At 44.5% G+C, this 27,351-nt stretch overlaps 1 protein-coding gene across 1 annotated transcript in view; it reads right to left on the bottom strand.

Annotated features, from left to right (window-relative positions):
* Nucleotides 1-27,351, bottom strand: part of RGL1 (ral guanine nucleotide dissociation stimulator like 1) — a 136,431-nt gene that overhangs the window by 39,571 nt on the left and 69,509 nt on the right. The window contains exons 5-8 of the mRNA XM_055419115.2: nucleotides 11,417-11,601; nucleotides 7,128-7,252; nucleotides 5,228-5,443; nucleotides 1,216-1,319 (exon numbers count right to left, since the gene is read on the bottom strand). Of these exons, the coding sequence (XP_055275090.1) occupies nucleotides 1,216-1,319; nucleotides 5,228-5,443; nucleotides 7,128-7,252; nucleotides 11,417-11,601 (630 nt within the window). The remainder of the gene's footprint in view (nucleotides 1-1,215; nucleotides 1,320-5,227; nucleotides 5,444-7,127; nucleotides 7,253-11,416; nucleotides 11,602-27,351) is intronic.

A 27,351-nucleotide genomic window follows, 5' to 3' on the forward strand; every position in this document is an offset into this window, starting at 1 on the left:
CTTCCCTGGTGGCTCAGATAGTAAAGAATCTGCCTTCAATGCAGGAGACCTGGGTTCAATCCCTGGGTCAGGAAGACCCCTAGAGAAGAGAATGGCTTCCCACTCCAGTATTCTTGCCTGGGAAATCCCAAGGACAGAAGAGCCTGGTGGGCTACAGTCCATGGGGTCACATGGAGTCAGACATGACTGATCGACTAACACTTAAGGCTTAATCAACTCTGAGTGAGCTGATGAAACTGAGTACTGAGACCTTCTGCTCTAAGCACAGAACTTACTAAAGCCAAGAGGCAGGTCTGCCTGGGAGCCAGCTGACCTCTCTCCCGACTTGAACTGACTCTGCTGCATACAGTATAGACTGTGCTGCGTACAGTACAGGCATTTTTGCAGTTTACAAACAGTTTAGGCATTTTTGCCTGTTATGGAATGATTTTGCGATTAGTACAAATGGAGGCAGAAAGTAACTGGCCTGGTCTGTAGTCATGACACATTCCCCAGCCTCTCAATCTGTACTCCCGGGGGACCAGAACTGCCTCCTTACTCCCCTTTCCACCTTCAATAAAGGTAGAGTGCAGTGAAGCTCTGGACAAGGGACAAGAGAAACCATGAAACGATAAGGACATTGGATTGTTCACCGTTCCAAAGGTTACAGCAAGAAATATGAAGAAAAATCCAATACAGGACGTGGGAGGTTAATCGTTTTCAGTCAGGTTCCTAGGAAGGAATACTTGGGGGGGTTTTAACAACATTAAGATAGCTTGTCATAGGCGGAAGCAGAAACTAAATGGATTCATGTTGAACAGCAAGAACTAAAGTCCTCTGTGCAAACATTATCCCTCACAGCTTGGAACGGCTTAGGGCTTTGAAGGAATGTGACTGAACAAATAACTGGAAGTAATGGCAAGTTGCTGTAACTTCACTTCTCGGCGAGCTGATCCTTCCAAGCCCAGATGACACGCACATCCTTAAAATCACCCCCAAAGCCGACCGTCTCGGCTTTGGCACCCTTCGAGAGTGAGGTTGATTTCTGCAGCAGCCCTGCCTCAAAACTCATTGATGATGATGTGTAAAACGCACCCTGCCTGGAACACACAGAGGCTTTCAACGATGTTTCTCTTGTTATATAATATGCACTTTGAAGGTAGAGGGACCCACATCACTGATGCAGCAGCTCACCAACCCAGCCAAAGAAAGTAGAGTAGACACTTGGGAACTTACTTTGGGACCGCAGCCCAAGTCTTTTTTAAACGATAGATGGAATTGGACTGCAGCGCCGAAACGATGGCCCTCAAGGAGGAGAAATTCTTCAGGATTCTACATTCCTGTACAGAGAGTGATTAAAACATACAAGGCATTTAAATATCAATAATACAGTGAGTTGGTGGTTTCCTGTTTCAGAAGTATCACAGCTGCTATGAATTCTTACCACTAAATTGGCAGCTGTATAAATACTGAACATCAAAAAGTGGCTCCTTATACTCCCACCCCAGTCACTGAAACGCTTTATAGATTTTGGCACTGAATGCTTGTTTTTCTCCCTTTAATATATTTTTTTGCGTTGTTGTTACAGTTTTATAGTTTCCAGCTTTCCCAGTAAAAACACAAATGGCGGTGAGCCTACAGAGCTGTGTTAGAGAAAGCAAACTTTCTTCTGCTGAAAGCATACAGATGCCCTAAAAATACACATGAAAGATGACCGTAACCTTTAGACCCACAAAGCGAACCAGGTCGCAGCCACTTCAAGGTCAGATGCTATCACACATCTCATGACCAACCCTTGTCTGGAAAGGGGTATACAACTTGGCAGCTCACCACAAGTTGAACTTTGGCTCTTATGTCCTTAGCCAAGAGGGAATATTTTTATACACATTCATTTGAGTTCCAATTGGCTTGTGCCTCAATCATAAACATTCAGAAACACCTTGGTACTTACAATGTTTCCAAAATAACTTGGGCTTTTAAAAGAAAATTCATTTTGGCAGCGTTTTAAAACAAAATAGAAAGGGAACAGGAAACATTCTGGATGTCATTTTCTGGAGAAGGAGAAAGCCTCCCAGAGCCCGAAACTTAAGCTACCATTCAGAGGCTGTAGCATCAGCAGGCAGCGACCTTGGAGTCAAAATCCTGCTGAATGAATGGCAGGCACTGCAAAACAGTCAGGGAGAAGGAGGGTCCCCTTCACAGCCAGGATGGGGAAGGCAGAAGCCCTGGGGGGGAGCGAATATGCCTTGTATCCAAGGAGGTGCTTCAACTGCAGGCATGCAGGAGTTTAAAACTTCCACTGTCGACGACCAAGTACGCCATGTGAGCATGGGCTTGGCTTCGTGTGGAACATCTGAGGCAAGAGATCCCCGAGTGGCTGGGCATAAATGCATACTGCTTAAAAGAACATTTCACGAAGTCACGCTAGTCCTGACTGTGAAGGAAAAATGGCATTCTTTAACTTAGCACGCCCACATCTGGCTGCTTAAAATTACTATGCCAAGCCTGGATAGGAGGGGCGTTTGGGGGAGAATGGATACATGTATTTGGATGGCTGAGTCCCTTTGCTGTCCACCTGAAACTATCACAACATTGTTACTTGGGTATACCCCAATACAAAATAAAAAGCTTTTTTTTAAAAAAAAAAAAATAAGAACTAAAAAGAATTACTATGCCAAACCAACAATTTTCTTAAAAGTAAATGCCAAAGCTCTTTACAAAAGTCATGCCCACTCTTTTGAAATGCCTCAATGCTTTCTTTCTATTTAAAAAGAGAGCGAGTAAAAGAGAGAAAGCAAGAAAGCTGAATTACAGTCTGGAAACCAAGCCCATGAGAGCATGGTTCAACAAAGGTTCAGCATCCAAAAGTTATGTTCTAAAAATCAGGAAACTTGCAATAAATAAAAGAACTCAGGCCCAGCTATTTCATGCAAATTGTAATAAACATATGGAACACATTATTCAGAGAGAGGCTTAAGTTAGGGGTTTAAAGGAATACAAGAGGCATCTGGCCCCATTGCTAAAAAAGGAGTGATCTTTGAGGAGATTTGATGCAAAAATGTAGCAGTAAGGCCAGTCCAACAAAACAGTCATATTAGGTCAGAAATATTTTCTGCATGTAAAATTACCATTTTTCAAACATCCTCTCAATAGAAAACGGCTATGATTAACTCAGGAAAAGTAAAATAAATCTTGACTGGAAAACACCTGTGAGTCTTATTATTTTATTAAGTAACCTACACAATTTCAAGGGACACGGTTTCGTGCATCACAAAGAGTTAAAGACCGCTGGCTTTTAAGCATGAGCTACAGCATTTGGAACATACCTGAAACTATACAACTTGTACTTCTTACTATCACATAAATGCACAGTTGGTACTTAATTTGGACCAAGATCACTGTTTGAGCCACCCTGCCATGTATACAGATGCTATATGCTTACCATAGATTTTCGAAGCAGTTGAATACATTAAAAGTAGATAGACTATTTTCTTTTGGCATTTGTGGCCAAAAAGATATTTTTTTCCTATCAGTCTAAGATGACAGAAATTTCATGTTCTATCATACTCTATCAGGACTTCCTCTGTGGCTCTTACTTGCTGATAAATAAGCTCAATTCAGAATAAGAGAGGTCTAAGTTGTGCACATGGGTTTGGGCGAACTCCGGGAGTTGGTGATGAACAGGGAGGCCTGGCGTGCTGCGATTCATGAGGTCGCAAAGAGTGGGACGCAACTGAGCGACTGAACTGAAGTTGTGTAAAACATTCGTTTCTTCCATATAGCATTTTCCCATATACTAAAAAGCCTGCAGTATCAGACCACCCACAGACTCAGAGTAAAGGAAACTCTCTGGCACAGTTATGGCTCTGCTGTTTAACCGAAGACCACAATAGGGAACATGAAACGAGAGAGAGAGAATGTAACAGTTTAAGTCTTATGCCCACAGATAGGGGCTCAATGAGAAAAATGAATAATGGGGTAGAAAACAAAATGTGTTTTGGTTAGAGTTGACTCCATATAGCCCGGAACAGAGGATATATGCATGAAAACTATTTGTCAAAATTGTTGTTAATTACATAGCTCTTGCTGATGTAATTTCTTCTGCCTAGACAAAAAAAATAAATAAATCCTCCCCAATCTTCAAATACCCCAAATCCTATCAGTTATTCAAAGCTAAATTCAAATATCATCCCGTCCATGAAAACCTGCCTGGATCACCCCAGTCGGGATGGATTTCTCCCTCCCCTACTTCGGTAGCACTTATGTCATATGACCCCACTCCTAGGCTGAGATGACTCCAGTATCTCTTAGCTTCCTTGTTTGAATATAGGCTCCTGTAGGACCAAATTAACTGTGTTTAGCCTATCTATCGGAGAAGGCAACAGCAACCCACTCTAGTACTCTTGCCTGGAAAATACCATGGACAGAGGAGCCTGGTGGGCTGCCGTCCACGGGGTCGCAGAGAGTCGGACACGACTGAAGCGACTTAGCAGCAGCAGCCTATCTATGTCCTCAAAGTACATAAAACTGCAGGTCAGAAGCATTTATGGGCTCATGAAATACATGGTGACTGACTGACTACTGTTCACCTTTTCTCAAACAGGAAATAAGATGCTGATAAATGAAGGTCAAGGTCATGTGACATGGATGCAGTTGATCCAGCACACGGGACTGACACCCAGCAGAATGCAATTCAGCCACAGGAATAGACTCTGTCCCTCCAACTTCAGATATAAGGCTCTCAGAAAAGCCCTTGATTAATATGGAATCTGTATATTTCAGTCCTTTAGAAAAGGGATGTGAGATCCTGAGAAGGTACTGGCTCTTCAAGTTTGCAGAAGATAGAATGCGTCCAGATCCTGGAAGGGGGTGGGGTAATCTTTCTGCATTGAAGAGCAGTCTATCTGACACTGAGATCATCAGTTTATATGTACTGAACACAGGGCAGAACCAACAGTCTGTGAAAAAGCAGACATTCTGTTTCATCAAAAGCAGCAGCAGTATGGGGGCCCATAAGCAGCAGGAAGTGAGCAAGGGACCCATTTTTTTAAAGAGGAAAATTAAACTCCCATGTTAAGAAAGACAACTTTTTTCCTTACTTTGGAAGGACCACGATAAGAACAACAGAAACCCAGTGGGCCCTCACATATGGTTTTCTGACTGCCTTTTAACCGGACGGGAACATCAGAATGATGGCATGGCCTCCCATGTCTGCTAAGCCCAAAGGATATTTTAAAAAAGAAATTACGTGAGCAATGTTAATCCACTTCTCGATGATCTTGGCTCTCTGCTGAGTCTTGAGTTCTTTGCCCCCCAGGATGGTGCTGACCACACATTTGGTGAGGGTATTAAACTGAGAGATGGTGGCACGGATCGTAGGAGCCAAGTGTTTGTTCTCCTTCTTATCCCTTCGAGACCAAATGCAGCCCAGGCAGTGGTGAGGCACGACTTTTTTAAATAGTTGCTAGAACAAGAGAGGAATTGACTTTAAGGCCGATACACACATTTCATAGGGCAAAGCATGTCATCTACTGTAACCTGGTACTTTGTGATTGGACAAATCGCCCGTTTCTACTTGATTTGCCTCATGGTGTCCATTTCAACAGACAAAAGTAAATAATTAATATATTAACTTATCAGAAGAGACCACATGTTCTTTCTAAATCTGCTCAACTGAACACATGGAACACGATGACCAACAGATAATTATTTAAATTATCTGTCTGGTCATTTAGACCAAAAACATTTGGACTTTTCTGTCTTGGAAGAAAATCCAGGTAAAAATCTACTTCTGACCAAGAAGTGGTTAACAGTTACCTTGACTTCAAAATCACATCCATGGTACATTCTGGACACTCACAATCATGAACTGTGTATAATGAATATGAATGGCCACCTGAAAAGTGACTCACAGGAGTGACACTCATCAAGTTCACTATTTCCCATTGTTTAACATGAAGAAAGTGAGAAACAAACAAAAGGAAAAACTATTCAGTGTCACACAGGAAAAGGAGGAAAGAGGGGTCTGAAGCCTGGTTTCCAGGCCTTTGGGTTGGGAAGATCCACTGGAGAAGGGATAGGCTACCCACTCCACTATTCTTGGGCTTTCCTTGTGGCTCAGCTGGTAAAGAATCCACCTACAACGTGGGAGACCTGCATTTGGTCTCTGGGTTGGGAAGATCCCCTGGAGAAGGGAAAGGCTACCCAGTCCAGTTTCTGGCCTGGAGACTTCATAGTCCATGGGGCTGCAAAGAGTCCGACACAACTGAGCAACTTTTACTTTCAGTTTTTTCTTTTCCAGGTCTTTGCCTAAAAGTCACAGCCAATGAAGTTTTCCGTACTTCTCTTACACTACTGGTTTTTAAAACAACAACAAATTTGTTGACCCGATCTGATTCTCATTTGTACAATAATTCAATACAAGAAGTGAGAGGGTTTGTGTAAAAGCAAATGTGCGGGATTCGCTTTATAAAGACTCTCTGATTTACTTCTGAGAGTCTATCTGCATGCTAAACAGATGGAAACTCACAGCCGCTTTCTATGCTGCTTCCTCCAGAGTGGTAAGTGTGGAAGAGCTGAAACCACTGTGATCCTTGATAATGGCCCTCTTCTCTTTAACCAGCTAACACTGAGCGATGAAATGTGACTAATGAAACCAAATATGTACAGCTAACAAAAATACTCAGACTTCAAAAGACCAGGAAGCACATGTGGAAATGAGCTGCCAGATAGAGTCACATGTGGATTCAGCGAATTTATTTTGTCCTAACTTTTACTTTGACCCCTTTACAATCCTCCAAATAAACAGTTCAGATCTTGAAATATGTATGAGTCTAAAAGGAGAGAAACACCCATGGAACAGGATAGATTTTGTTTCCCTAGGATTAGAATTCTTCTTTCCCTCTGGGTGTGGAGCGCCGAGTGAAAAGCACCTTCACCCAGAATTGTAAGAGGAGCTGAGGCCTAAATTATTCAGATGATGGATTCAAATCACATCTTCCCTCTGCATTTACTGGCACAGCCTCTCTTGGGGACTTGAGAAGACTTAACTCACATGACCCTACTGCCCTCCCAGGGGCCACCAGTCAGTGCTGACACTGCCCACGTTTTAAGCAGAAGCACGACAAAGGCACAAAGAGAAGACGTACTGCGTCCATGTAGGTCAGCTGCTCAGCCACAAGATCTTCTGAGAAGCACGTGAACTCCACAGAGCCTCCGCCCTCCAGCTCCTCTTCTTCTTCCAGGCTGAAGGAGATGCTGTTGGGAAACCCATCTGTTCACAGGTGGGGGAAAAAATAATCAGTAGTTTGGTGCCGCTGTATATGACCTTCTTTACAGAGTCAAAATGGACTTATTTAATTTAGGAAGAAGAGGGCTGACCCTTAGAAAACTCACAGGGAGAGAACAGCAAGCATAATAAGTGGAGTGAAATGAAGGTCCTCCCTCTCGCAGCTTGTCCCTAGAGGCTTTACTGAGTCCAGAGGCCCCATGGTGTCACTTTGACAAACCACAGGATCTTTAGTCAAGCACAAAGTTGGACAAAGGCTAGAAAAAGCAAAGCGGGGCTACATTTAGGGATCCCCCTCTCAATTTAGGCACCCTCAGATCCCTCTGATCAGCTCAAGCACTAATCCAACTATTTCCTAAACCCCATCTATGCATTTTTAAATTACTGGGTCAGTAATTATCAGAAGCCTGAAAGGAAAGGGCATGAAGGCAAGCCAGACTTTGGGGAGTAGAATAAGCCATTTTGGTGTCAGAAATACTGATGAAGTCCTCAGAACTCTCAAGAAGTCCTCAGAATTCTCAGAACGTTAGGAGTAGCTTTCAACGTCTATCTAAAATTAAGTACGTATATCTGTTCTCTATGCTTGCATCTCTATTCCTGCCCTGCAAATAGGTTTATCAGCACCATTTTTTCTAGATTTCATGTATATGCATTAATATATGATATTTGCTTTTCTCTTTCTGACTTACTTCACTCTGACAAGCTCTAGGTTTATCCACCTCACCACAACTGACTCAGTTTCGTTCCTTTTTATTGTTGAGTAATGGACTAGAGACGCAGACGTAGAGAATGGACGTGTGGACAGAGCGGGGTAAGGAGAGAGTGGGACAAATTCAAAGAGCAGCGCTGACAGATACATGCTACCATGTATAAAACAGCTCGTGGGAAGCTGCAGTATAACACGGGGAACTCAGCTCGGTACTCTGTGATGACGTAGAGAGGGGTGGGATGGTGGGGGTGGGGATGGTAGGAAGGCTCAAAAGGGAGGTGTTATATGTATACTTATAGCTGATTCATACTGATGAATCAAACAAACATTGTAAAGCAATTATCCTCCAATAAAAAATAAAGGATGCATGAAGCAGTAAGATAGCCTTAAACTAAATTCACCTGAGCCTTATTAGACATAAGATCATCAGTTACAAATTAATAGGACACAGACTGAAGAAGCAAAAAAAAAAAAAAAAAATCACTACCTAGGACACCAAAAGCATAAGTATTCAGCACATGGAGCAGGACCTAGGGTCTCTACTGTGAAAGACTATGCAATTGGAAGAAGTTTACCTGTAGCCTCCCATCCTGGAAACCTTCCCCAATTCCTGGATTGTTTCCCAACCACATTCCCTGTTCTCCTGCCTGGCAGATCTGTTCTCAATAGGAAAAATCTAGTTGCATACACATATCTTAGCAGACGTTTAAATCAGGGGGTTACTACTCCCCCAGGATGTTTACAATGTAAGCCTTTGCAGAATAAAAGACTTCAGACATCTTGGATCAAATTGGGGTGGTCTTTTCTTAGTTTCCTGGGCTTCCCTGGTGGCTCAGACGGTAAAGAACCAGCCTGCAGTGAGGGAGACCCGGGATCGATCCCTGGGTTGGGAAGATCCCCTGGAAGAGGGGTAGCAACCCACTCCGGTATGCTTGCCTGTGAAATCCCATGGACAGAGGAGCCTGGTGGGCTACAGTCCACGGGGTCGCAAGGAGTCAGACACGACTGAGCAACTAACACTTTCACTTTCTTAGTTTCCTAGGGGTAAGGGGGTGCTCAGTGGACCCTGCATCACTGCCCCTCTCAGAGCACCACATGGGAATCTGCCAACTTTGATGACAGGTATCAAGTGGTAAAGAATCTGCCTGCAATGCAGGAGACATGGGTCTGATCCCGCAAGTTGAGAGGATCTCCTGAAGAAAGAAATGGCAACCCACTTCAGCACTCTTGCCTGGGAAATCCCACGGACAGAGGAGCCTGGCAGGCTATACAGTCCACGGGGTTGCAAAAGAGTCAGACACGACTGAGCGACTAAACAACAATGGGATTTAAGGCTGGCTGCCTAACCCTGGAGTTGAAGGTACCAATGTGAACGAGGCTGGTTACAAGGGGGGTAGGCGGGGAAGCAGGAGGGGACCTCTGCCTGCCCCTGGAGGCTGGGACACAAGCAGGCACGAGCTAAAGAGAGCTAACACCCCATGATCTCACCACTTTTCCCTCCACACAACTCTGGCCCTCTCTCACTGGGTGGAGGAATAAGACATCTGAAATCCCAAAGGTTCAGAATGGGCCTCTCAATCCTCTTGCTAACCACTGGATACAAATCTATCCTCGCTGCTCAGCAATGCAGAGGCTGGCAAGGAGTATATGTGCTAAGGCATGATCTTCTCATTCATCCAACGCTCACAGCAGCCTGTTACACGCCCTGGATCAACACTGCTGTGCCTGGAGGTTACATGGCCCCTTCTCTCTGGGGTCTCCTCCATGCTCTCACTGTTTCTGCTTCTGACTCTTTGCCAGAGATAAGCAGGCAAAAACTTGAGGCAAAAGTTTTACTTTTGAAAAACATGTAGGAGAGCCTGTTTGCTTTTGCCGGCATGAAATTGGGTAAAATGAAGCATATGGGAACCAAGCTCCTAAAACTCTTTTTCGGTAAAGATTCCTGTACTTAACAAACAGAGAGAGAGTTCTTGATTAAAAATTCACTCCTGGGATTGCCTAAAAGCCTTTCTAAAATCAGGCAAACTCGCTCTCCCCTGCCTCAGCCTGCCAAAGGAGCTGGTCTTCCAGTGCCTGTTACCAACAACGAACCACTGGTCCCACCGGTTCCCCAATTAGGCCGGGAGCCAGGGGCAGCCCCCGTGGGGAGAGCTGGGCGCTAACGGAGTATCCACCCCTGCACGAAGGCAGGAGGGGAGGTCCTGAGGGGAGCAGAGCTGCTACAGCTGGAGGGGTGCCCCTGGTATTCAAACATTCCCAGCAGATGAAGTCATCTGAGATACAGAGGACTTGGCAGCCAGCTTCCAATGATGCAACGGCATTTTTCCCCTCCCTGGTCCATAAAAAAAAAAAAGTCAACAGGTCCTGTTTGGAATTTTAAGGTTGTTTTCCTTGGCACTGAGGCAGCTTCCCTTATCGGTGTTGAGGAACCATTTCCTTTCCCTCACTGAGGAAATCAGGCGTCACTTCAGGGAAATGCCTGTCAGAGGCTCCAAGTGGGTCAGCCGCCATGGCAACCATCGCCAGGCAGCCAGTGTGGGGTCAAAACGTCACCGCTTGGAAGCCTGTCCTAGCCTCTTTCTGACTTTCTTCAAAGCCTGCTGGTTCCAAGCAGCCCAGAACCTGCAGTGGTGGCCTTTGCTCTGTCCTTGAAAATAGGCAGTCAGTTCCTCAGATAGGAAAAAAAAAAACAGCCACAGAGACTTCCTTTGGGAGAGTCTATCAGAGATGCGAGATCTGCCTCAGGCGGGGGACAGAGAGCAGGGATATTTCCGGCTGAAGGAGAAACATCTTTTCTGAGCTTCCCAAGCTTTTGTGAGGGCGGGGGCAGGACTGGATTTAATTCCCTGCCTGCTGAATGGGGATGGCTGTCTGTGACGGGTTTTCATTTGATAGGAGGAGGAACTGATCAGCAGATAATGAAGAACAAATTCAGGTTCAGCAAGGACAAGGAAAGGCTAAAGGTCTTCAAGGAGACCGTCTTCTTTATGGTCTATAAGGAACCCTGGGAGATCACTTCGCCTCCCAGAGTCATTGTTTGCTCAGCCATAAAACGAGGGAGTCAGACTAGGTGGTCTTGAACATCCCCTTCTCTGCTCTAAAGCTCTATGCTGTTAGCCACTCGGTTGTGTCTGACACTTTGGGACTCCATGGACTTGTAGGCCCACCAGGCTCCTCCGTTCATGGAATTCTCCAGGAAAGAATATCGGAGTGGGTTGGCATTTCCTTCTCCAGGAGGATTCCGTTCTCCAGCTCTATACAGTCTATAGTTGGGACTTCAATAACCTTAAGAATTTTACACGGGCCACCAATCCCCCGTCAGCTTGTCCTGAGGGAAACCAAGGCCTCCGATTAACAAGTAAAGGGAGAGCACTTCCTCGCCATGGGAGGCTTGCAGGATCAGGAGCCAGCTTCTGCCCTGGAGTCAAACGAGTACTCACTGTCAGTCTCCACTTCTTGCTTGTGAAACTGCTCGAGAAGATTCTGCGCTCTTCTCTCTGGGTCAGAGCCTGGCATCATCTGCTTGAGATAATCCAGAAGTTTCTGTAAACAGGGGAAGTCGGGCGGCTCTCGGAAGTCCTCTGCACATTGGTCAAGCCAGGCCCTCAGGATGGATGCGATTGCACTGAGAAAGAGAAACACAGAGTCACTGCACCCCACTGGCTGTGGAGACTCAACGCCAGCCCTGGCCACCAGAGCCCGCCCCAGCCGGGCCTCAGGAAGATGTGGGCCACTGATCAAAAGATAGTTCACCTGAAAGTTTCCACCAGTGTCAGTGAAGTTAAAACATTTGAAAAAAACCTGACTACCTTTCATTACTTTAAGTGATGGTTGGGGAGCAGGGGAAAGGATTGGCAAGTTTAAAAAAAGAAAAAACAGGACCATAAATTTGGAAAAACCTATATGGGGCAAAAAAAAAAAAAGACACACAGGAGAATATTGAGTCAGTCCTGACGCAACTTCAAAGTAATCCTGTACACAACAAGATTATGTGTTTCCAATTCTGGATTCACTCAAGTCAGAGACCACAAGATCTACTGTGCTAACATTTTAGGAAATAACTGACTGACAGTAGGGCAGAAATCTGGTGAAAGGAAGGCCTCAGGTTTAGGAAAGATAAATGTGTACATTTAATTTCACAAAGATCACCACGGCTTCGGCAAAGCACCAAAAATGCCCTTGCAACATTATCCTTTCGCTTTTCAAATGACCAGAAACAAGGTGTTCCAAGTGGGAGAAACAGGGTGGGTATCAGAGTGGAGCAAAGGAAAAGGAGAAGGAGAAATACTTGATGAGCAGGCCCTTCACTAGGAAGACGACTTCCTCTGGTGGCTCAGTGAGTCCACCGAGGGTCAAACAAAAAGACAGTCATCTGGGGGACACTGTTCCCTCCACACATATTACTAATTACACGAGCTTATTTTCTTTAAAGGGGTTTCCCAGGTGGCCAAGGGTAAGGAATCCACCTGCCAATGCAGGAGACACGGGTTTGATCCCTGGGTCGGGAAGATCCCCTGGAGGAGGAAATGGCAACCACTCCAGTATTCTTGCCTGGGAAGTCCTGTGGACAGAGGAGCCTGGCGGGCTACAGACCACGGGGTCACAAAGAGTCAGACACAACTGAGTGATTAAAACAACAACATTCTCAAGGTAGGTGAAGATAAAACGACCTGGTGACTATGAAATCACTTGTGTGTGCTAAGTCGCTTCAGTCATGTCCAACTCTTTGCGACCCCGTGGACTGTTGCCCACCAGGCTTTTCTGTCCATGGAATTCTCCAGGCAAGAATACTGGAGTGGATTGCCATTCCCTTCTCCAGAAGATCTCCCCAACCCAGGGATACAACCCTGGTCTCCTGCAACACAGCAGATTCTTTACCACTTGAGCTACAGGGAATTCCTTGAGGTAGGGGTAGGATTTTTTTCCAAATTTTAAAATTATCATCTAATTATACTTCAAATTGCTTGCTTAGTCAATAAACTGTAAAGAAACTAAAAGACATTATGCTCCATATATATGAAACTGCAGGCTGGGCTTTCACAGGTGTGTCTAAATTTCACAAGTCTCAATTTCGTAGTAGAGACCTGGACAACGATCAAGGCATAAATGCCACTAAAGACAATTTAATGCTTAACTTTTGGAACTGAAGTACAAACCCAGAAGAAAAATAAATTTACTCTATTCACTGTTTTACTAATAGGGACATGAAGACTATAATCACATAGTAACACAAGAAATAAATGGCAGAGAACCATTAAAGTTGGCATTTCAAACATTAGAAATAATTCAATGTTTTCTAAATCTTTAGTCCAGATTGAATAAAAAGAGAAACAAAAGTTTCATTCCCTTGCAAAAAAGCTAGAAGAAATTAATCTGGCATCTGGGGCTAATTGAAAGCACAAGTAAAAATGAAATGAATGAGCTACTAGCCAGCGAACCTTCCATATTTGGTTTACTTGTTATCAATACATTATGTTATGTATGAATGCTGAGTCCCTCCGAATTCATATGCTGAAGCCCTAACTCCCCCCTCAAAAGTGACAGACTTCAATTTTTCTAAGCCCACACAGCACATGTTATTTCTCCTTTCTTCACCAAAATATCATGAATTGAAGAAGAAAATGATGAAGCAGCATTCTAATATTCCATTTTTATAAGGAAGATGACTTCTTCCATGAATAATTTCCTCTCTTTGCTGATAAGCAATGAGCCCAGAGCTGGGGCAGGCACACAGGCAGGGTGACAGCCAGAACCTAGGAAAACCTGATGCTTGCGTCCTTTATATCGACTCTCACAGAACAGTTCTGCACTTCCCAAAAGAAGGGTGATTTAACTGAGTTAGTACTACAACTCACCATTCTTTAATATGTCAGTGAGAAAATACTCTTTCAATGATACTGATGAAAAAACAGACATGAAAGAATGATAATCCACATTCACACAATTAAAAATCAAAAACAGCATCCAATCAAGAGTGAGACCAGCAACTCAGCGACCCTCATGACCCCTCAGAGGTTCATAACCTAAAAGAAAACCCAGGCAGAAATGCAAAATTTCAATAAAAGACAGACATTAAAGATATCAATATTTCATTAACTCCTTAACCCATCATAATTGTTAGTTTCAAAGTTACAAGACTGATTACTTATTGAAAAAATATTATTAATGTGTATAAACTAAAACAACAATATCTACTCCCCTTCATCCTAATTCTCTTATTCTTATGACTTTATGTTAATAGTTTGGAGTATATCCTTCTAGGCTTTTCTATGGATACATATACATATATTTAAATAGATGAAATATGTATAAACCATGGATTTTTTCCCACAAATAGTATGTCTCTCTATATATATACATATATATACACATATACACTCATACACACGCCTCTCTATCCACTGCCTCCAGCTCTGTTTCTCAGGATTACACAGTGTCCACTGCATGCACACGCCATAATTAATATAGGCATTCCACTAGTGCACAGGTAGTTAATGTTTAGTGCAGTCGCTCAGTTGTGTCTGACTCTTTGCGACCCCATGGACTGCAGCACACCTGCAGGCCTCCCTGTCCATCACCAACTTATGTCCATTGAGTCGGCGATGCCATCCAACCATCTCATCCTCTGTCGTCCCCTTCTCCTCACGCCTTCAATCTTTCTCAGCATCAGGGTCTTTTCCAATGAGTCAGTTCTTTGCATCTGGGGGCCAAAGTATTGGAGTTTCAGCTTCAGCATCAGTCCTTCCAATGATATTCAGGACTGATTTCCTTCAGGATGGACTGGTTGGACCTCCTTGCAGTCTGAGGGACTCTCAAGAGCCTTCCCCAACACCACAGTTCAAAAGCATCAATTCTTCGGTGCTCAACTTTCCTTATAGTCCAACTCTCACATCCATACACGACTACTGGAAAAACCATAGCTTTGACTAGACGGACTTTTGTTGGCAAAGTAATGTCTCTGCTTCTTAATATGATGTCTAGGTTGGTCATAGTTTTTCTTTCAAGGAGTAAGCGTCTTTTAATTTCATGGCTGCAGTCACCATCTGCAGTGACTTTGGAGCCCAAAAAATAAAGTCTGACACTGTTTCCACTGTTTCTCCATCTATTTCCCATGAAGTGATGGGACCAGATGCCATAATCTCAGTTTTCTGAATGTTGAGCTTTAAGCCAACCTTTTCACTCTCCTCTTTCACTTTCATCAAGAGGCTTTTGAGTTTCTCTTCACTTTCTGCCATAAGGGTAGTGTCATCTGCATATCTGAGGTTATTGATATTTCTCCCGGCAATCTTGATTCCAGCTTGTGCTTCTTCCAGTCCAGCGTTCCTCATGATGTACTCTGCATATAAGTTAAATAAGCAGGGTGAAGTACTCCTTTTCCTATTTGGAACCAGTCTGTTGTTCCATGTCCAGTTCTAACTGTTGCTTCCTGACCTGCATATAGGTTTCTCAAGAGGCAGGTCAGGTGGTCTGATATTCCCATCTCTTTCAGAATTTTCCACAGTTTGTTGTGATCCACACAGTCAAAGGCTTTGGCATAGTCAATAAAGCAGAAATAGATGTTTTTCTGGAACTCTCTTGCTTTCTCCATGATCCAGTGGATGTTGGCAATTTGGTCTCTGGTTCCTGTTAGGTTCTCATAATTCCAACTAAAAAAAAATGCAAATCCTTGTTTACCTGCCTGTGTACTTGTGTATTCCTATAGGGCACATTACTTACTCCCATGGCAAGCTGTAGCCCCGGAAGGTCTCGGTGAGTTCTCAAGAGGGACCCTAATCCATACTGGACTTGCCTTTAGATGTACATTTCTTCCTTCTCAGACTGGTATTTTCTGCTAACTCTGGTAATCTACTCATTTCACCCTTTGTGAAAGTACCCTTCCCACAGTTTAGCCCAAGGAGGCTTTGAAAGCTCACTACCAACCCAGATACTGAAGCAACTACAAAAAGCATTTTCATACAGATGAGAAATGAAGGCGGAGGAGGAAGAAGGCACAGATACAGACAGCAGGGTACAACACAGGGCAGACCCCTGCCCTCCCATCAGCAGAGCGTTTATCAGCACCCCGGGGAGGCAGGCTTTCTGGACAGGCCTGCACGTGAGCCCAAAGCTCATAGCAACCTTATGTTTGCCAGTCCTGGGAAGAAACTTTCTATTCTTGATAGACTAAAAAGCAGATAAAATGTGAAACTTTGAAAATTTCAAAAGGAACGCAACATCAAGATATCATGACAGAGACCGCAGGGTTACTGGCCAATGGCTTTTCCACGTTACCTTTCCTGGCTCCACTCCTAAGATCTAATGTGCATTCTAACCAGAACTAGTTATTTGGAAAGATGTAGAGAACCTTAATAATAAAGAGAAGCCCTGGTTAAAAGTAAAAAACTTACAGGAAATGTGTGACAATTAAACTAGAGAAGCTACTTGGCCCTGTACACAGAATATGAGATTCAAGAAGAAAAACCTGGTTCCCATCCTCACTGTGCCACCCATGAACAACGGGAGCTGGACCGGTCACTTAGCTCCACTGACCCTTACCTGGAGGAGAGACAATAACACCTGCCACCATCGACCTGACACTGATCGGTTGAGTTTCAAATGACATAATGCCAATACGGATATTAAGATATCTAGAGAGAAAGATGACTGTTAGCAGTCTTAAGACTACTAGCCATAAGTCACAAAAGGGAGGGATTAAGAAAGGTATGGCTCAATGAAAATCAATCAGCACTCACGGAGAGAACTCAAAAAAGTTGCCACATAAAACAGAAAGTGTGACACGGGATACAAACCATACTTCTGCAAACCTGTGGCTCCAGGTCTGCTGAAAGAATCACTGTGATCAACTACCACACACATGCATGTACATGTGTGCATGCACACACACACCCCTGAGGCATCCTCTCACACACACACACACACACACACACAATCCTGAGGCATCCTCTCTCACACACACACACACACACCCCTGAGGCATCCTCACACACACACACACACACCCCTGAGGCATCCTCTCACACACACACACACACACACCCCTGAGGCATCCTCACACACACACACACACACCCCTGAGGCATCCTCTCACACACACACACACACACACACACACACAATCCTGAGGCATCCTCTCACACACACACACACACCCCTGAGGCATCCTCTCACACACACACACCCACCCCTGAGGCATCCTCTCACACACACACACACCCCTGAGGCATCCTCTCACACACACACACACACCCCTGAGGCATCTTCACACACACACACACACACCCCTGAGGCATCCTCTCACACACACACACACCCCTGAGGCATCCTCTCACACACACACACACACACACCCCTGAGGCATCCTCACACACACACACACACACCCCTGAGGCATCCTCTCTCACACACACACACACACACAATCCTGAGGCATCCTCTCACACACACACACACACCCCTGAGGCATCCTCTCACACACACACACCCACCCCTGAGGCATCCTCTCACACACACACACACCCCTGAGGCATCCTCTGACACACACACACACACCCCTGAGGCATCCTCACACACACACACACACACCTGAGGCATCCTCTCACACACACACACACCCCTGAGGCATCCTCTCACACACACACACACACCCGAGGCATCCTCTCACACACACACACACAATCCTGAGGCATCCTCACACACACACACACATACCCCTGAGGCATCCTCTCACACACACACACACACACCCCTGAGGCATCCTCTCACACACACACATACACCCCTGAGGCATCCTCTCACACACACACACACACACACACCCCTGAGGCATCCTCTCACACACACACACACACACACCCCTGAGGCATCCTCTCACACACACACACACACACACCCCTGAGGCATCCTCACACACACACACACACACCCCTGAGGCATCCTCTCACACACACACACACACACACCCCTGAGGCATCCTCACACACACACACACACACACCCCTGAGGCATCCTCTCACACACACACACACACACACACACACACACAATCCTGAGGCATCCTCTCACACACACACACACACCCCTGAGGCATCCTCTCACACACACACACCCACCCCTGAGGCATCCTCTCACACACACACACACCCCTGAGGCATCCTCTCACACACACACACACACCCCTGAGGCATCTTCACACACACACACACACACCCCTGAGGCATCCTCTCACACACACACACACCCCTGAGGCATCCTCTCACACACACACACACACACACCCCTGAGGCATCCTCACACACACACACACACACCCCTGAGGCATCCTCTCTCACACACACACACACACACAATCCTGAGGCATCCTCTCACACACACACACACACCCCTGAGGCATCCTCTCACACACACACACCCACCCCTGAGGCATCCTCTCACACACACACACACCCCTGAGGCATCCTCTGACACACACACACACACCCCTGAGGCATCCTCACACACACACACACACACCTGAGGCATCCTCTCACACACACACACACCCCTGAGGCATCCTCTCACACACACACACACACCCGAGGCATCCTCTCACACACACACACACAATCCTGAGGCATCCTCACACACACACACACATACCCCTGAGGCATCCTCTCACACACACACACACACACCCCTGAGGCATCCTCTCACACACACACATACACCCCTGAGGCATCCTCTCACACACACACACACACACACCCCTGAGGCATCCTCTCACACACACGCACACACCCCTGAGGCATCCTCACACACACACACACACACCCCTGAGGCATCCTCTCACACACACACACACACCCCTGAGGCATCCTCACACACACACACCCCTGAGGCATCCTCACACACACACACACACACACCCGAGGCATCCTCTCACACACACACACACCCCTGAGGCATCCTCTCACACACACACACACACACCCCTGAGGCATCCTCTCTCACACACACACACACACCCCTGAGGCATCCTCTCACACACACACACACACACACACCCCTGAGGCATCCTCCTCAGGACAGACCAATTCAGGAACATAACGCGTAACACAATCTAAAACAGGGGTCCCTGACCTCTGGGATATAATGCCTGATGATCTGAGGGGGAGCTGATGTAATAATAATAGAAGTAGAGGGCACAATAAATGTAACATAATTGAATTATACCAAAACCATCCCCCTCCTCCCCTGTGCAGGGAGAAACTGTTTTCCACAAAACTGGTCCCTGGTGCCAGAAAGGTTAGGGACCACTGATCTACAAGACATGCTTCTTCAGTGATCTGTGAGGACTGAAGAAGCAACTTCTGAAGCCAGATGGAAAGACTATCACATGACCTAAACTCGGTCAAGAAAAAGCCAGCACAAGACTTTTCTTTTTCAAAGTAGTCTTGGTAGGGTACACAGCAAAGTTCCTTCGGCCCAAGGGAAAGTGTGTGTCTGACTAAGAAGGATGGGGTTGGGGGGTGAGAGGGGTCCAAATCTGATAGCAGAGCAGACAACCAAGATCGCTTTCTCGACCTCAGGCATTCTTTGCAAGAAGCAAATCCTTGTAGTATGTGAACTTTTTCCAACCTACAATGGTCTGCAGGGTAGGAAGTCATGCCCTGGGCCGGAGGTGGCTTCTAAGACTTTTACTTCTAATAAAAGTAAAAATTTCCCTCAGAAAAGTGAATTCACTAATCCAACTAATATCGGTTGATATTAGTTCCATATTCACAAAAACTATTCATATAATGAATGTCACAATAGGGGAGCCGAGGGCATTTACCTTCAGAGAACGTGAACCTGGTCAGGGCTCCAGGGAGTGTCTTCCTGAGTAAATGATGTTAAAAGACCTTAAGGATAGGGAGGATTAGCAGGGTGAAGGTTCTGGGGCAATAGCATAGGCAAAGGTCCTGAGGTGAGAGAATGCAAAACACTTCTAAGAATCGTAAGGAAGGTCTGTTTAAAGAACAGGGGAAGAGGGGAGAAATGGAGCATGATGAGATTTGCTACACTCATTCAATTTCTCAGCCAAATAGAAATCACAATTAATAATAGCTGACTGGAGGACAATGGACAAATGTCTTAGGTGAGAGGTATAAGGAAATAGTACAAAACTTCTAATCACTCTCAGGTATGCAATGCAGAACAAGAGGGCTGACTGAGGTGAGCATTAGGTTGCTATTATGCTCAAACCACAGATTTTTAATGCATATGGGGATTTTAAGGTAAACGCATTAAATCATTTAAAAATCCCATAGGTAGTAAAATACTCTAGAATTGGCAAAAGGTTTAATGAAAAAAACTTCTAGGCATGAAGTCATTGCTCCCATGATGTGAAACTTCCAAGCCAAGAAATAGGATTATTATGACAAAAAGAATAACTCTGTCCATTTAGAGCTGCTTTCTCTCCCCAGAAATCTATGTGAGATAATAATTTATTGTTACTTAATCAGCAGCAGAAAATAAGACATGGAAACACGTTTTAAAAGCAGCAAAACATTTTTCTATTTTAGGATATTCTCCAAGAATTTGCTCTTTCCCTAACATAGGTAACAAAAAGGTAAAAAGATCCGTGCAGAGGGTGGCCTTTGAAGCAGTGGAGCATGGGACATTGCCAGCTCCTTCGGGTGGGAGCCAATGCACTCTGCCCTCCAGGGAATGAACGCCAAGTAACCTTGACACTGACCCTGAGCTAGACCCTCCCACCTGGCTCTCCTGGTCACAAAACAGTTTTCTTCTGTTTCCGGGAAGGCTGCCAGTTAGAGTCTGCCTCTGAGACCCCTAGCTAGATGGCTTTCCTGATGACAAAGAACAAAGGAAGGTGCAGAGAGGTTTTGTTTTTTGTCCCTCCCCCCATTTTTGCCTGAAAAAGCATGTAAAGGATGGAAAGATCATCTGGACTCACCAAGATAATCTTGCAATGCTTTCTTGGATATTTTTCATTGCACATTTTGGTACCAGTAGTGAGTAGGGATTAGAACCACTAAAAGAGAACTTAAGAGAGACCCAGGGAAGCAAATGTAAACAAAGACAGAGTCAGCGCTAACCCTCTGAAGGCAATGCAGGGTGGAAAAGCCAGTGAGGGGCCGTGGGGCAGTTCCGTGAAAAAGCTCCAGGGCAAGGAGGAGGAAGAAAAAGGTGGTGAGACAGGAAGGACACACAGGGTGAATATGGGTGGGAAAGGGCCAAGAGTAGGAGGAGATGAGCTCAAAGCCAAGAACTCAAAATCAAGTGTTTGCACACCTGCCTTTCGTTCCCAAACTGCACGCACAGGCCCTGGCATCTGAAGGCAAATCTGCAGAAACTGGAGAGAACCGCTGTGCAGAGGCTCACCCCTCCATCACCACACCTCCTCAGTACCTCACTGACTGCCCTCCATTAGACAAAACGAAGAAGTCTCCTAAACGCCTACGTTTCGTGAGCAGTACAGCCAACACGGCTAAACACGCTCCAGAAGTCAGACTGACCCACCGGCCGGTTAGACTAACCCAACCTCTTTATGCCTCAGCGTCCTCATCTGTAAAGTAGACGTAATAACAGAGCCCTCCTCACAGAGTTGGTGCGAGGCCTACGAGAGAGAGTACATATGAAGGACTCAGAACAGTCCCTAGGGCAGAGTGCTCAAAACCATGAGCTATTTTTATCATTTTAAAAAAGAATTGCAGTCTGTAAGAGCAAGGACTAAAGGCAAAAAGGAGCTGCACATCATCACGGGTTCCAGCTGAGAAGTTTTCTTCAGGGGTGTGAGTTAACGATTCTGACAGTGCTACACACATACAGTGGAACCGAATAAGCAAACGGAAAGAGGGTAGAAGCCAGCTTTCTCACTGCTGGAGAGGAAACTTACAAATAAGCCAGGGGAGGGGGCTAGGATGGTCCATGTGGGAAGGATCAGAGCTGAAGACACCAGTAAGAATTCACGTTTAACATCATATATTGATGGTTATACATAAAGATACATACAGACATATATAGTCACATAATTAATATACACATATATTTCCTAGCCATGTCAGCTGAGAGGGCCTAAAGAAATGACACCCCAGGAGCAATGAGCACACCTAGACAGAGCTTGGTTTCTGGTGTCATTCTCCAATAAAAAATAAAACAGGTCTCCTTGAAGAAACGGCTGATTCTAAGACTGGGATGGGAAATATACAAGGTGAATCTAGAACATCTTACAAGATGGGCTCCGACAAACACAAAACTAGGGCCCTGTGAAAGTGACACAGGAATCAAACAGAAGAGCTCCCAATGATCAAAGTTGAAACAATCTGAGCAACAAAATATATAAAGTAGCACTGTGTTGTATCCCACAGTATAAGTGAATATCCACAAGTCTATACTGATGTAAACAAAAGACTGAATAAATTAATAAAATGAAAGTCACTCAACTGTGCCCGACTCTTTGCAACCCCATAGACTATGAAGAAGTGGAATTCTCCAGGCAAGAATACTGGAGTGGGTTGCCATGCCCTCCTCCAGGGGATCTTCCCAACCCAGGGATCGAACCCAGGTATCCCACATTGCAGGCAGATTCTTTACCAGCTGAGCCACCAGGGAAGCCCAAGAATACTGGAGTAGGTAGCCTATCCCTTCTCCAGCAGATCTTCCCGACCCAGGAATCAAACTGGGGTTTCTTGCATTGTAGGTGGATTATTTCACCAGCTGAGCTAACAGGGAAGTTCAAATTAATAAATGGAGGAGACAACTGTCCCATGCAGAAGTTTTCCAAATAAGGTGGGTAAATACTTCACCCTAAAAGAGGGGAGCAAAACAAAAGGGTTGTGCATAATGACTTCTTTCCAACCAATACAGAATGGAAAGGAAGGGGGAAGAAAAAGACATTTGCCGTGAGATACCTGAAAATAACTCATCCAGGTGAGCAAGAACATCAACCATTATAAATCACGTTGGTAGTGTGTAATGAGGATGACATTTTATCTCTGTGATATTTCTCTCAAAACCTCATAAATTCAGTCTAACTACGAGGGAAAATGTCAATTTAATTACAAGAAAAATTCTAATAAAGAGGTGCTGTGTGTGTGTGTGTGTGTGTGTGCTCCAGTGTGTTCGACTCCGTGTCACCCCATGGACTGTAGCCCACCGGGATCCTCCATCTATGGGATTTCCCAGGTATGAATACTGGAGTGGGGTGCCGTTCCCTTCTCCAGGGGATCTTCACAACCCAGGGATTGAACCTGAGTCTCTTGTGTCTCTCGCATTGGCAGGCAGATTCTCTACCAGTAGCACCACCCGGGAAGCACAATAAAGGGGTACCCTAAAACACACCTGACCAGTACTCCTCAAATCTATCAAGGTCGCCAAAAACACGAAAAGTCAAAAACTGTCACAGTCGATAGGAACCTAGGGAGGTACTCCAACTGCAGGTGATGTGGTGTCCTGGATGGTGCTGGAATAGAATGGGGCCATTAGGTAAAAAGAAAAGCAAGCAACTGTGACTAGACTATGAACTTGCATTAAAAATGCGTTGGTTCAATGGTTATAAGAAATGTATACACTCGTGTAAGAAGTTGATAACAAGGGGAACTGTGAGGAAGGTTACAGGAACTCTGTATCACTGGCTCGATTTCATAGAAATCTAAAACTGTTCAAAACACTTCAAGTGTCCATGGTGGGGCGGAGATGAACAAGGGGGTCCAACCTAAGTACTTAAGAGAAAGTCTCATCCACATCCCAGGGAAGGAAGTGGGGGCCACACAGTACGGAGGTTAAGGCCTGGGTGAAAACCCTCCCTCACTTACTTATTGTGTGACCTTGGACATGTTCCTCGGTCTCTCTGTGTCTCAGACTCCTCATCTGTGAAACAGAAACCACACATGGAGCTCCCGGGAGGATATTGAAAGGATACAGAGTACTTAACACAGGAACTATTCCTACGAGGCAGCCAATGAATTCTGGCCATTATTATTAGAAAGAGATGCAGCCGCTCACCAACAATTATTTTTCAGGGACCTCAGTAACTCATTATTCTCTGATTCCTCACAGTCGGAGACCAGAGTTTTTAATGCTATAAATAGGCTTCTAATGAGAAAACTTGCTGAGGCCTTCTCCACTTTTCACCATTAGAATGGAGCTTCCGCTGGGGATGACAGATGCTACGAGGCACCGAGAACAGGAAACAGGCACTCGGATTGAGTCTTTCTTCTTTCCTCACATCCTGCAAACCACCTCCTTCCCCAGGAAACAAGCCTAACTTCCACATTTCTAACAGCTGTTTGGGGCCCTTGCTCAGGGTGTTCACTGAATAATAAAGCCAAGCCAAATGAGGAAATAATCGCAAATTGTACAATCTCAGAATGCTAAGAAGCCAAAGCATTTGTCCCAGCGGCAATGCTATACCCTAGCTCCTTGTGTACTTCTGTCTATAGCTCTTTGCTGTGACACAGACAAACGCAACGTGTGGAAGTGGGAGGACCGGTCAGGATTCCCGCACACCAGAGATTCCAACACTCTCTTAGAAACAGCAGCCCCAACAGCAAAATGGTGAGAAACCCAGGTCCTGGACCTCAGTTGGATCTGAGATCAAATAACAGATGTCATTAACTAGCTGCTTGATCTTAATCAAAGTGCCTCACTGTTCTGAAACCTCAGTTTACACACCGATAAAATCAGGACAATATCTCACAGCATGCCTGTATTAATAAAGGAAAATACAAAATGCGGATAGCTTTGCACTAAAGTAACAAGCACACCTCGAACTACAGCCAGTGTCATCATTTCCACCATCTCTGAGCCTGCAGGGTGACGAAGTGACAGTCTGGTTGGGATGTCTGTTTGCCTTTCTCTGACACGTAGAGAACCTTAGGAGGTTTCTCAGGCAGCCAATTTTTCTTCTTTCTGAATCAATGATGATCAATGTTGTTTCATTTCCCTACTGTCAGAAAAGCATTAATAACTTCTGCTTGGGAGCCTACTGCTGCTGCTGCTGCTGCTAAGTCGCTTCAGTCGTGTCCGACTCTGTGCGACCCCATAGACGGCAGCCGACCAGGCTCCGCCGTCCCTGGGATTCTCCAGGCAAGAACACTGGAGTGGGTTACTCTTCCCTTAAACACACAGTTTTGATTCAGGATTTCAGTGACTGCTAAAACTATCATTTCTATTTTTCTTTGTCCAGGATGGATGTTTTAAAGATAATACTGGGCTCTTTTATCTGATGTACTGCACCTTCATTTCTTCTTTGGTTTTACTTTTTAAACATAGTCTTTAGTTCTTCCAAGATTAGAGTTTTAACTCTTATTTTTGCTCTGTTCTTTATCCCTCTTCCTTTGCCCTATTTTTGTTATAATTACTCAGGTTGATTTCAATTGCCCTGTTAGGTTAGTTGAGTTTGATGGAATGTTGATTGCAAACTCAATGGGAAGATTTTGTAATACTTTTCACTATAAAGTTTCCCAGATTTTAAAAGAATCACAGCCATCTTCCTTAAACTCATCTCTCTTTTCTTTCATTTCCAATATCTTAGATTGCTACTATTTATATGTAACTAAAATCTTTACCAGTAACTAAAATCTGGTGTGACTATTTACAACTTCTGGGAAACAATTACATGAATGACAATCATATCTGAATGTGTGGAGACAAAAGTAGAATGATTTCAACCATTTAAACTATTGCTATGGTATGGAGTTTTAAGAAACAAAACATGGCATTCCAAGAGGGAAGTGATGAGAGTCAATTAAAGAAAACAAAACAGAAACTATTTCAACGTTAATTACCGTAGTCATTTTAAAAAGGAATAAAAAAAGTAAGATTCCTGAAGAGAGAGCTTTAAACCTCTTTAAATAAAGTTATGTATGTGTATGTATGATATTCTAATCTCAAATACATTTTGGAGAATGAAGATTCATGGTGTCAAGGCTCTATATGGTTAATATTACTTCTTCATAATCTTACTTCTGAATTCAATGACTATAATAAATCTGCACTAAGGAAAGCTTCCTTTTTCCATCTGGTTCAGATTTTCTATATTATTCTAAAGAGATAACATTTCATCATGAAAAATGTCAGCAGGAAGGAGAATGAATATAGGCAGACGTGTTTTCTTCTGTCATAGGAAGTGAGTTTCCCGATTCCCAAACAGTGGCAAGTATAGGGCTTACAGAAATAAACATATTATGACTTATTTATATCATTCTAGTACTAACATCAGAAATCCCCGTGTGCAAAGATTCTAGCATCTAAAAGCTTTGGAAGTTGAATTCCTTGCAACTGAAGGAATTCTCATTTTAGCCAGATAACTTAGAAGGTTCTGATACTGCATAAAGCCTAAACTGGTACTCAGGATTAGGAGTCACAGCACATTCAGATACTTTTTGAAATTCACGAAGAACACTAGCCAGTTGTAGTCCAAGACACCAGACACCAATCTTTCATCTTGACTGTTTCATCTGTATTTCCACATTTTGCCTTCTTTTAAGTTCTTTCATCCTTTGAAAGGTTGATTAGATCCATCCATATTCAGAAATACAGGAAAGACTGTTATCTTGGGATTTGGGAACCTGTATCAAATGTAAGCCTTGCTCTATGCTTTACATTAAAAACTGGAAAACCAAACAATAGTTGAGCATTTTCCGTCTCATATTTAAGCCCAGCAGTGATTCCCCACCTCCACCCTCACCCTCACCCTTGGACTGCAAAACTGAAGGCATCTGTCCTAAAACAGGATGTTTACTTCTTAGAGTGTCACTGAATTCCTGCTGTCTGTTTCCCACCTGAAATCACAAGAACACAGATTCACAGCAAAGGAAAACAATGGGCATTTTGCTGCTCCTTGCCTGACCCCACAACACAATGCTTTAGCCCATCTCTTTATGCGTGATTATAGCGAGCGATCCTGATGTCACAATTAATAACAAGCAAATCAAAGCAGCTGTCTATTTTTTCTTTCCTATTTTTATCAAAACAAGTTACATAGTCGTTCCAACAGTAACAAGCAGTCAAGGGCACCTCTCAATCAATCAATATAATATTTGGATCATATCTCTGTTTCTGATGCTCATTTTCACTTTTTTAAATTAATTTATTTTAATTGGAGGTGAATTACTTTACAATATTGTGGTGGTTTCTGCCATACATTGACAGCAGTCAGCCACAGGTTTACATGTGTCCCCCATCCTGAATCCCCCTCCCACCTCCCTCCCCATCCCATCCCTCAGGGTTGTCCCAGTGCACTGGCTTTGAGTGCCCTGTTCCATGCATCGAACTTGGACTGGGGCTCATTTTCATTTTTAAGAAGATGAGAAGAAAACTAGATAAATTTTATCCTGGGCTTCCCTGGTGGCTCAGGTGGTAAAGAATGTGCCTGCAAGGCAGGAGACCTGGGTTC

This window comes from Moschus berezovskii, chromosome 17 (genome assembly GCF_049115385.1).
Source record: "Moschus berezovskii isolate FMDL1 chromosome 17, NW_MosBer_1.0, whole genome shotgun sequence".
NCBI lineage: Eukaryota > Metazoa > Chordata > Mammalia > Artiodactyla > Moschidae > Moschus > Moschus berezovskii.